Source organism: Aphelocoma coerulescens, chromosome 2 (assembly GCF_041296385.1).
Source record: "Aphelocoma coerulescens isolate FSJ_1873_10779 chromosome 2, UR_Acoe_1.0, whole genome shotgun sequence".
Lineage (NCBI taxonomy): Eukaryota > Metazoa > Chordata > Aves > Passeriformes > Corvidae > Aphelocoma > Aphelocoma coerulescens.
The window spans coordinates 39,272,480-39,285,137 of record NC_091015.1 but is presented as its reverse complement, the minus strand read 5'-3'; the positions used below and the strand labels follow the sequence as shown (position 1 = coordinate 39,285,137).

The following is a 12,658-nucleotide window of genomic DNA, read 5'->3' as shown; positions in this document are numbered from 1 at the left end:
AGCTAATATGGTAGGGTTTATCTAAATACTTATACTCACATTTTATTCATTCATATTTTCTTTTTTCTCTTTCTTTTTTTTTTTTTTTTTTTTTTTCCTGGTACTACTAAACTCACTGTTTGTCTTGATAACGACAATTTGAAAACCGGGTAAGGATCTCAGGATTTGATGCAGTTCCTATCCCTGTGTGTAATCTGATCCTAAGGCAGCTGTGGGAGAGAACATAAGCTTTTCCCCTGCCATATCACAGAGCTGGCTTTGTAACTTTGCCATCTGGAGGAAACATTAGATAGTGAATCACTTGAGTTACCTAGAGGAGTCACTCATTGTTATGGAAGGGGCGAATGCTGCAGTTACTCATGTTTAGCAGGTGCCAATGAAATGCACAAAGACAATTATAAGCCATCATCTTTGAAGTACGAGACACCAGACTGCAAGGTCTGGGATGAAGAAAGTGCTTTACACTTTGAGTAAAATCCAAGATGCATTTTTACCCGACTAGAGGCCTTTGATCAGTTTGCACAGTGTGCGAGAGAAGCCAAACAAAACCTCCTGTGGAGCTACCAGGGGAAATGCAGGTGCAGCAGCTATGCAGAGTATTCTCATACTGTGAGTCCTGATGGCCCCAGACATGCAAGGAAATGTTGGCTGCAGGAGATTGTCAGAGTAGAGGTGCAAGAAGGAGTTTCCAGATTTCTTTCTGAGCAGATCCAGGGACCAATTTTTCACTTTTTACTATGGGGAGAATGAAAAAGTCTTGAGCAGATAACTAAAAAATTAGTGCTGCTAAAGTGCCAGGAGACATTAATGGAAATATAAGGTGTAATTTGAGATAAAAGAAGGCATTTATATATTATTGAATGACATTTTTTCTTAAATTCCATGGCAGAGTTGGGACGTAAGAGAGAACAGATGAATTCTCATTTATCTCTCTGCATCCTGGCACATTGTGCCTGGTAAACACTATTAAAAACAATAAACACAAAGGAAAAACAGAAAAGCAGATGGTGAGGAAGACACTAAAATCAAATCAGAAGATAGCATGAAAACTGGGGAAAACAAGCACGTAAGCCTTTTCAGTGTATCAAGAGGCTTGCAGGAATACTCACTTCTTATTGCATGATGGTTTGAAAAATAGTAGTTGCCAAACTCTGCAGAAAAGAAAAGCATTGAGATTTCATGAAAAGAACAGTGGGGAAATGTTGGACTAAGAGAAATTGAGACCATCAATTAGCTAGCCTCACAAAAAAAGGAAGGCTCACAATACTTTGCCATAAATGAAAATCAATAGCAAAAAGCTACTCTGAAAATGAATTGAAATTAGAATTTCCCACGATGTTTGAAGTTGATGTCCCAGAAGAAATTGGGGTACTTCAGGTAAGGTAGAAGACAAATTCTAAATAATCAAATATTTTTGACTTAGCACTAGGGCAGAAGTTGTAGTCACCAGCGCTTTGGAGTCAGTACAACCGTTTACTGATAGAGCTAGAAATGTTCCAAGATTTGTATTCTATAATATCAAAGGCAGTAGAAGCTAGTTTGTCAAATTAGGTGCTGAGGCACCCGTCACTGACTGAGGTCAGGCCCCTACAGAAGTCAAGGAAGCTGCTTAGGAGGTTGATGACTGGGGACCAAGAGTCTGATGAAATGAGGAAAAATTATGAGCGAAAACTCACTTTCAAAAGAAAACAAAATAAAACCAAATTAAAAAGTGTATTCACTTTTTAACCTGGTTATTCTCAGTATCATCCCTCAAGAGCAAAGCCATTTTAGCCAAGTGCTTATTTCTTCATTAATTTGAAATTGGAATTGCATGGATGCTTTCTGATGCATCTTTTAGTTGCACTCTCATTACTGACTCACTGTCAGGGATGTGTTGACAGTGTGTTTCGCACTTTTACAAACTTTTAATAGTAGGAAACTTGACTTAGAGTGACAGTTTCTTAATGACAGTTGGAATGAGAAAAAGGAAAAAATATTTGTAAGAAATGTTTGCTGTTTGGCCCTTGAATTTATATGAGAAGATTTGTAAGGTTGGATGCTGGTACAGGAAACCATAATGTGATGTGATACATAGTCTGCAGATCAGTTTCCTTTGTGTCAAGACAATGGTAGTGCAACATAACAAGTTGCTTATCACACAGTAAAATACATCAGTCCAAAGCTTAACTACACAATAGTGCAGAAGTTGAAGTGGTCATTTGGAATAGCTGCATTTGTAGACCCCAATGCAGGGAAAATAAAGCCAAGAGTTCAAGCAAGTTAATACTTGTAAACCATTAGGAATAGATGAATTTGTGTGTAAGTCTCATTGATTTCAGTAGTTTCCAGTCATGTTATTTTGCAGTCTTCCAGATCAGGCTTTTTTTCTTGAACAGGGAAACTGAATTAAGCATTTATTGACAAGTAGCACATTACTAGCCCGAGTCATACTTAAATTTCATTTCTTCAGGTGTTTCTTTTCTTTTTGAGAGGTACAGAAGCAAAGAGCTTCAGACAAAGCAGATGCACTCTTCAGAAGAGGAACAGGAAACACAAACTATTCTGGAGCATAAGTGGAGAACAAATGGTGACTCTGTATTTTTCATTTTTGGATGGGTAGACAAGTAAAGAAATGAAGTAGGTCCTACTTTTCATTAGGATGCAAAGCCATCATTTGATGGAACTATTTCTTTAGAAAAAATAATACACTTGCACTGAAATAAGTATTTTCTGAGAAAATGTGGTTATTGATGATATTTTTTGTGAGAAACATTTTCTTTAGATTTTTCTCCCTTGGGACATATAATTTGAATTTCTGTAGTATACAAAGGCATTAATTTTAGTATCAGGATTGGTTAGGTTCAACCTCACTGAAATGGGGACAACAAAATCAGGAGCAGTCACACTACATTTAGGAAAAATGTAAGAGAAAATTAAGTTCCTTTATCCAAGAGTCTGGAAGCTCAAATGATTAGAGCTTCCAGCCAGAAAACAGACACATGCAAAAGCATTTGGGAAGGGTGTTTTTACTGACTTATGTCTTGGTAAAAGGCCATGTGAGATGCAAGAAGAAAATAGCCTAGAAACGAGAGAGAAAAGGGCATTGAGCCAAGGATACACTCAGAATATATTCTGAGAGTGTGATCTTGATATAAACTTAGAGAATAAATGTTTTGGACTAAGCGTCTAATAAAAAAGGCAAAGAATGTCCAGTAAGGAACCGTGGGCCAAGAAATGGTTTTCTAAGATGGGATAAACAAAGCTTTCTGCATTCTGTGTACATCAGCAGAAACACAGTTAGGTCCATTCCCTCTTAACCTTGTATCTGCAACTGCACACTGCATCCCAGAGGCTGCTCAACCACTGAGATCCAAAATTGGAATGATATTTTATATCAATGTATGTTATATTAAATAACATGAAAATTAAAATTAAATTAATTTAACCCAAGCAAATTTAAACGAAATGCTTGACTGTTTCAAAAAGGAACAATTTTACAATGTTGATGAAATCAAATAAAAATGTTTCCAAATTTTAATTATGCAGGAATTTAGAACTTTTTCTTGGAAACACCTTTTTTTTAAAGGAGGATTTCTTTCTTAGAAATTCAAGCCCCTAAGAATCTATTGTACTGTAAATATTTTTCAGTTTTCATGTTGCCTTGGCTAAGAAAATGTATAAACCTATACAATATTATGATCTTAGGACTTCCTGAAGCAACAGTCTGCCTTACAGAAGAAACAGCCTAAGTTTCCAAAGCAAAATAATTGCTATGTATTACTAGAATTGTGGCAGAAATTTCTTTTGATGGCTAGTGTTATTTTTGTTTGGGTTGGATTTGATTACATTTAGGAAAAGCCCCACTTCTTAGAAGAAGAGTTATAAAAATAACTGAGAATTAGAGTGTTGCATCCAGTGTGCTGGGACAAAGGCAGGATTTCAGTCGCAGATTATTTCCAAAACGTGCTAGTTTTTTGTGTGTTTCTGACAAGTAGACTTGCTTCATGCAACACTACTTCATGCTAATGGCAGAGCTCAATTTAACCCTACTTCTGTGTTATAAAAGGCATACACCAAGCATTGGCTGTGCATCAAGATATTTTACATGAAAAACCTATCCATTTTCTACTATTCTGTATAATCATAGGTGCATTTAATATGTTAAAATATGTTTTTCCCCCTGTTATTCAGAAAGATATTATATCCTGCATCATGAGAAGGCATTAAAATAAAGCTCACTTATTAGCAAAACTTAGGCATAATATCTGCAGTCAGAGTGGCTGAAATAGTTGAAATAAAGCAAATGAGAACAGCAAGCAAGCAATTCTGACAAGCAAGTGTATCTTAAGTTCCTGGTTTCGAATCAAATACAAGGAGGTAGAAAACCAACTGTGTTCAAAATTGCCACTGACCTCCAATGGAGAACAAGTTACAGTAAAAGGTTAACACTGATGACTTTTGAAGCAAATGAGGAGAAACTCGTATCGCTGCTTTCCAGCCGGTGTATTTGGCTAATCTATATTTGGCTTCCATTGTAACATTCTCCTTCCACATAGCAATGCATTTGGAAAAAGTGAATTTTTGTCACACTGCTTGCCAAGTGTTTTAAACTGACACCAGCTATGACTAATGACAGTGCTGGAATGTGCTGTTCTCAGTAGAATAGAGGCCTGTACAGACCTAGGAGTTTCCTGGGGTCCAGCTTCTGTCTGTTCAGTGGGCTGGTGCCATACAGCAGTGAATGATGTTCAGAGTGAACCAGCTGTATTTCCTCCAGACTGGCTTTTCGACCTCGAATGCGCTGAAAGAAAACAGCAGAGGCCTACAATATTCCACTGACAATATTTAGGGAGGAAAAAAAAAAAGTAAAGGTCCGAAATAACATTTAGTATGATTAATAATGGGTTGAAATTGCGTCATGCAGGAATGTGACACTGATTTGTTTATTAAAGTAATGCTATATGAAAAACAAATGCGTGTGTGCTTTATCACAAAATGCTTCACTTAAGTCTTAGGAGAGTTATCTTAATACAGGGTTTCACATAAAAGAGAAAGAAAAGATTCTCCCTCTTTTCTACATAATGTATTAAGAGATACAAACCAAAGGATGAAATATTTCTTAAGTAAGAAATCTGGCTAGAAAAAATCTAATTTAGAGAGCAAAAACTTATTCACACCTGTAAGCCGCAGATGTTTTTGGAATGAGGATTAATGGTTTTTGCATCATTACTAGTACTTGTGATTTATGCTGGTAAGAGGAGCATGATCACAGTGAGGAGAGACAGGGAGAAAAAGAAAATTAAACTTTAAATGCTTTAATAACATATTTTTGTATGTTTTTAAATTTTTAATGTGTGATCAATATCCCAGGATCATTTTTGCTGTTACATATGCTGACTTGCTTTCTTACATTTTTGTGAGTGAAGTTTGTCTCTTTAACTTTTTCTCCAGCCTGTATTTGCCCCAAAACCAGATGTAAAAAATCTGGGACATCTTTCTACAAATCCATTGAAATGTAATCAGTTTAGGAAGGAAGAAAGATAGGAAAGGAAAGATAAAACTAACATTTTCTTATTCAGCATATCTGTTCCTTGTATGTATTTGGAGTTACATCTTGTCATAAAAATATTTATTTCTCTGCTTGTGTTAGTGCTGCACAGCCTTTGCAGATACAGCCACATGAATCAGATTTGTTCAGGACTGGGCATAATAAGCAGCTCTGTCAACAAAGTTCTGGACCTGAGATCATCTTTCCAGTTGATATTGGATGAAGTGAAGAGAAAACAGCTTGATTTTAAGGTCTTGGACCCTATTTGCAGATCTGGTCCTTGTGAACACCAACGGCAAAATCTCTCACAGATTAGGCTGGATCTGTCTGACTCTCAAGGTATACAGATACACAGATACAGCAGTTATCTAAGTAGACTACCCTATTTTCAATTTGACTGATTTACCTGTGACAGAAATGCATTTAATTCTAGTTTTCTTGGAGGTTAAATTGTAATTCTTATTGTATCCAACACTTTGTCATACACATTGGAAAGCACCGACCACTGCACTAGGAGAAGAAAGCAGTATTATGAATATTAAAGAGAATGTGCACGTCAGAAAAAAGAAGATGCCTGGGGATGGGGGGTTCAGAAGAACCATGCACAATTTATATTGAGTTAAGCAGTGGGAATTTTTTCTGACTAATCAGGAAAAATATCCTAAGAGTTAGAGCTAGATGGCTGTGGAACAAGCTCCCCCTCAGGGAAATCGTGGAAGCCCTATTTCTTGCAGTGTTTAAAACTTGAGTAGACACAGCAGTGGAAAGAACATTTTAGGGAATGATCCAAGAACTAAATGACTTAATAAACCCTTTTTCATCTCTAATTTCTTCAGGCCTCTCCCAGTCTCACATGAGAATTTGTAGCAGTGCACTCACATCCTTTTAACACAGAGTTGCACAATCAAAATCAGCACATTATGTTACTTCATGGAGTCAGTAAACTCTGTAATGGTTCTTCTGGGTCAGATAAAATATTTTTCTTCACAAGTGAGGTGACTGGTAACATTTATTCCTTCATCCATTCTCATTAAGGTCTATGTTTCTAACAAGGTGCTTTAAAATGTATATACCCAATTCTCCATGGCAAAACTGGGAAGGGAGCCTGGGTTTTAGGACAGATAAAATAAATGTATAAGAAAAGTAAAGAGGAATTTTATGACGGTCACACTGAAGAACCTTGAGCAAAATGCTCACTCTCTGGTCACATATTTTCTACAAGGTATATGAAAACTCTGGGATGTGTTTAAGAGAGTTAATTGTCTGGCTTTTTTTGTGTTGCTGAATTGGATGCCATAGCCCTTTAACTATAAAAAGCAATGGGGTACTCTGCGATATCTGATCTGGAAGAGGTGTCCCAAAATGGTTTGCCAACAGCATGCCTCCTACCCAATCTAACCAGTCAAATTCCCTAGGGTAGAAACAGGTTATGCAGAAACCAGTTTGGTGCAGAAATCAAGTAGCACTGAACAGGACACCCCACTCCAGGCATCTCCCCCCAGCAGGGTCCTTGGAGTGCAGCCATCAGCTGAGCTGGCAGAGCCCAGAGCTGCTCCTTCTCCGTGGCTTCTCCAGCTCTTACATCAGCAAGGACATTTACACTGTAGATGGCAGGAGGAAAGGGAAGGGTAAACAGTGCACATGTCTGTGCTGTTTCTGCATTCCCATCTCCTCATTTAGTGTTCCTTTCATCCCATCCTTGCAGTATCTCTGCATATCAATCCCAACGCTTTAAGGCTCTGCACAGAGGAAAAAAAGTGCATTAAAAATTACCTGTAATAATTTCTAAGAATAGTTCTCACACAATGGTGTCAGGATTTAGCAGATCTACACAAGCATATGTCTTAAGTCTGTTGCCAGAGTCTCTCATGTAACTTCAGTTATGCAAAGTGATCATTTTTGGTTCTCACTAGGACGAGTTATCAGACAACAGAACATACGCATTTGTATAACTTTACACATACACTTTTAGACACATCTTCTTTTTAATTTGGAAGTGTCTTTCATAATTTTCATTGACCATGGTAGCATTGAAAACATAAAATGTAGCAGAAAATTGGCGTAAAGCCAACAAAAAAGGAGAAATAGCATAGGAGAACAGATGAACAGTATTTGTTTCATTCCAGAGAATTTGAATAATACATCCACCCATCTACTAGATCCTTAGTAGAAGGCAATTCATCCTTTTCGAATGTGTATGACAATTTGTGTGTTGGCTTTGTCCTCTGACATATGCAGTTCCCTCATCAACAGAAACATTTAAACACCTCAGGAGAGCAAATACTTGCACCTGAGTGCTTCAAAAAATCAGTCTAGAACTAGAAATCCATTGTCTCCACAACGGGAAAATGTTTTCGCCTTTCACAGAATTTAAGGTCAAAGTCTGGTCTTCTGTTTAAAAGAGACCATTAAATTTTCACACAGACGACCTCTATTAACCTCAAGATTTAGGTTAGACTTTCAGCAGATTAAACTCATGTACAGACAGAGATTCAAGAAGACAAAGGTGATGCTGCCTGTTTCTCTCTGCTAAACGAACAGGAATTGTGACACAGGTTAAGGAATATTTCTCACTCGGGTCTCTCAGTGTAATGTGTTCATTGCCTGTACTGCAGCTTTTTGTTTGGAATTCCTTAGACTATCAAGTTTGTAAACAGCGTCTTCAGATTTTTTCCTGACTGTGAGATTTCTCATAGTTGCTCAGTTCTTTCGTGTTTTCAAAACTACTCACAGTAACAGGTCTTTTGCCAGTCAGTAAACTCCCATCTCTTGCTCTCTCTCCACCACGTGGGAATTGCAAGCATGCCTCTGACACTCATGTATCCACATAGAGATGCATTTATTCTCTTCATGTGTTCTGGTCGTCCAGTGCCTAACGTGGATATGTTAAACACTGAAGATTTTTTTTGTTAGAAAAAGACTAGCTTTTCCTGAATTATTTTATCTTCAGTGGCAAATTGAGGTTCAAAGAGTGGAATTTTTCAAATATTTAATTTTATGTGATCTGGCAGACTCAACTTTAAATTCTTTCCTTCTCTCCCCTTCAGTCCATGAGATGTTAACAGCAGGAGGCGTAAGATGCCCCCCTAATCCAGAAAACTACCAAAATTCAGAACAAATTCTAGGCCAAAAAGAAAAATGTTGATGGACCACAGTCTCTACAGGAAGTAAAGGTGGGGGCACAAAGCAGGACCATGGCTGCATTCTTCTTTTCTCTTCTGAAACTGTTCTGATCACTGTAGCCTAATGTCAGTCATGTGTGCACAAATTACAGCCCCAAAGGAGTTATGTGAATACTTCCTCTCCCTAGAACAAGGGGAAAGTGGACACCCCTACCAAAACAGAATTCAGTCCTTTTATTGTCCCAAAGGTAGGGCAGATAGGCATTGCTTCTCACCAAGGGAAAATTGTAAAAAGAAAGATAATGGATGTTTTTATGCCAATCTTTACATCTTTTAGCTGCCCCGGTCTGCATTTGATAACTGTCTGTTCTACATCTGTCAGCCTTTAACAAACACCAAACAGGCATTTCAGCAAACATATGCAAAACTTTGAAACTAATACAAAAGTGTTGTGCCTGAATTTTGTTTGTCCAGTACATATATACCAGGGCTATAAAAAAGTTCACTATGGGTGCGTGTGTGGATGTGTATATGTGTGAATTACTCCGCTCTCCTACCCTGAACTCAGGGCAGGCACTGGTCTCTCAAATCTGGCTCTCCAGGACTGGCAATGGTCTAAATGTACTTCTCCCTTGTCTTGAGGAAGCCAATGGGGGAATTAATCTATCTGTTTGGAAGAAGGATATGACTAAAAAAATAATCTGAAAGTTATAACTAATTTTTTTGTTTAGCAGAAGTCCTCTAAACTGTTGTTTGAATAATTCTAGAGCACAAATATCTACGACTAGAAAGACAAAATACAGTCTGGAAAAGCAAGTCATCCTGGCTGTGTCTGCAGCAGTAAACTAAGCAGTGCCAGGAAACATTCCCAGGCAAAGTAACACAATCATTTGTACTACTAAATTGCTAAAATGGTCCTTCACACTGTTTGGCTGAGCAGCAACTAGCACTCTCCCAAACAACTCCCAGACATGGTTTGGTCACTGGCATGGGCCAGGAAGCATTCCTGGTAGTATGAACATGGGCCTTTCCATGCCAGTTGGCTGCCGGGGTAGAGAACAGTCTCAGACACATTTTATTTTGTAGCAAATACACAGCTTGTGTACCCCATTCAAACCTCGTTTTGATTTTAGCAAGTTGTATTTTAGAAATAATGAGTATGTATGAGTATGAGTAATATATACAGGTTTATATAAAGGCAATACATTAAGCTTAGATTAGTCTACATGAATTAATCTGTGAACTGAAGCAAGCATGGTGTCAGCCCAGTATGACTTTCACCATCCCGTGCCCAGAGATACCACTTCTCTGTACACTCAGCCAGTCATCTCTCTGTTGCCAAAGACCTGAGCTGTGTGAGAGGAGTTAATCCACACTACAGGATTTAGAAACCACATAAAGCTCCCTGCTAGAGAGAAACAAGGGTCATATAGATGCAGGTTGCTCATTTTCATAAGGGTTTCTTTTTAGGTTATGAGAATAGGGAGGGCCCCCTAAAGAAGCCTGTGCCCAAGGATACATACAGTACAAGATAACAAAACCTGAGCTACCTCTGAGTGAACTAGTTTTGATCATAAAACTCCTTCTCAGACAAAGAGTGGGACTGCAGCCCTCCTGTGGGACTACTGTTTTAGTTAGAGGGGAAAAAAGTTCACAGTTACTGCAGAGGATTTCCTAAGTGGCTGCTGCAGGTTGCTGTTGCTAACCTGCCCTTTAGACTTGGTGTATGAGGTAATGCATGTGGTAAAACCTGACCAGTGATCTCCCCACTCCTTCTGACAAAAACTGTGGGAGATTATGTTGAGAAATTATATTAAGAAATGGTAATGTCCATGAAGGGGCATTCAGAATTCAGCAGAAGTGACAGTGCAATTCCTCATGCTTTCACTATGCGCTCTCTGTGTGGTATAGTCCAGAAAGCAGCTTGATGGTGGCTTTTTATATCTTGGATGGTGCAATAACCACTCCTTTAGTGACAAAAGTTATCTATTCAGCTGAATGACTTTCTAAAGAAACAGAGCACCAATTAAGTGTATCACTGTAGCCTTTCTTATTTTGGAAAGTGAGCAGTTTTAAGCACTTGTTTGATGTCAGGCAAGTGCTAGATAATTTAGGGAAACAAAAGACAGATTACATCACCAAATATAATTCTGTCTCTAGCTACATAAAAGGATCTAGATAAACACCAGATCTATGCACCAGCTTCACACTGAGACTCCTTAATTTTATCATCAGAGTTTACATTTTGACAGCTTATTTCACATTCCAGCCTCATTTCAAAGCACACAATTGGAGTCAAAATTAGCTAAATGCAGTTCAACATGAAGTGATTTTTTTTTCCTCTCTCCCCCCTCACTAGATTATGCAAGACCTAATAGGTTGTATTTCAGGTTTTGAAATTGTAGAATTGCAAGAGGAAACTCTAAATCTTCCAGGAAACTCTTACACTGCATCCATTTCAAACTAACCTATACCACTTTTTCATTTCACACTTTTTACAGAGCCACACAATTTACTGCTCAGCAATAGCTGTTTGTTACTGAAGAAAGCAGTACATAGCAGCACACTGCATTTTACTTATTTTCTCTCTTTTGCCTTTTCTTTATAATATGGAGTCCTGAGTAAAGAAGGTAACCAGGCTTTATTTTAGTAAAGCACTCAGCTGCATGTTTAACTTAATCTTGAAGTATGTAATCCCCCAGTGAAACCACTCATGTGATATGTGGCCTTAAGGGCCTTGCTGAAACAAAGTCTTCTTGAACACTGGAAAAATTATCTGAGCTAAAAAAAAAGAATTAGCCTGTTAGAGTGCTGCCATCTAGTTAGATGAGTGTATACAACAAATCCCTTTACAGTGCTTGCAATATCTCACTGCCCAGTACACTGAGCTACCTGCAGAAGGTCTTCAGGGACAATTACTAATAGCTATTCAAAGGGATCTATTGAACCAGTTCCTTTGGGTTTGTAAAAACATAAGGATATAAAGAAAAGTAATTAAACAGAACATAACAGCCCTGGAAATTTTGGGATCCTGCAAAACATTAGCTAATTTTTGCTGAACTTTTGTTTTGTCTGGGTTTTATATTCTGGTGCATGTGGATGCATGACACTGTGTAAATTCTTTATTTTCTGGTTGGGAAGTGTGCTTTCCTATAATGTGTTATTTTAATATTATCAGTTAAGACCAAATAATTCCTAAAACAAATTATTATAGAAGATGGGTTTAGGAGTTAATTAATTTGCTATTTACTTTAACAAGTCAAGTATCTGGTCTTAAATTTTTAATTACCTCGCACTTGTTTAGCAACCCAGTTTCTTGCAGCCTCGACCAGATGCTTTGGATTCTTCCAGCGTGTTCGGGGTGATTAGCATAGTTCCCACACATACACTGGTGCTTCAGCATCAGACTGTCATACACAACACCTTCAGCACAAAGTACAATAAGAAACAAATGAAACAAAAGCAAGTTATACTGTTCCCTGTAACACATATTTTAGCAAAACTGGATTTTATTTGACAATTAGAGGAAGATGAAAATCCCAGAATAACAGAATCATTTAGGTTGGAAAAGACCTCTGAGATCATTGAGTCCAATCTTTGACCTATCTCCACCTTGGCAACTAGACCAGACCACTGATTGCCATGAACAGTTGTTTCTTGAAGACCTCCAAGGATGGTGACTCTACCACCTCCCTGGGAAGCCCATTCCAATGCCTGACAACCCTTCCTGGCAGGAAGTTCTTCCTGATGTCCAACCTGAACCTCCCCTGAGACAGCCTGAGGCCGTGTCCTCATGTCCTGTTGCTGGTTGTCTGGGAGAAGAGACTGACCTCACCTGGCTACAGCCTCCTCTCAGGAGTTGTAGAGAGCAATAAGGTGTCCCCTGAGCCTCCTTTGCTCCAGGTTAAACACCCTCAGCTCACTAAGCTGCTTCTTATAGGAGTCACTCTCTAGACCCTTCACCAGCTTTGTTGCCCTTCTCTGCACCTAAATTTTTCTTTCCTTT

The 12,658-nt window shown here is 38.3% G+C and overlaps 1 protein-coding gene across 1 annotated transcript in view; it reads right to left on the bottom strand.

The window, feature by feature from the left end:
* HDAC9 (histone deacetylase 9) overlaps positions 1-12,658 on the bottom strand; it is a 274,226-nt gene that overhangs the window by 126,029 nt on the left and 135,539 nt on the right. Inside the window, exons 13-14 of the mRNA XM_069007080.1 lie at positions 11,942-12,075; positions 4,663-4,783 (exon numbers count right to left, since the gene is read on the bottom strand). Of these exons, the coding sequence (XP_068863181.1) occupies positions 4,663-4,783; positions 11,942-12,075 (255 nt within the window). The remainder of the gene's footprint in view (positions 1-4,662; positions 4,784-11,941; positions 12,076-12,658) is intronic.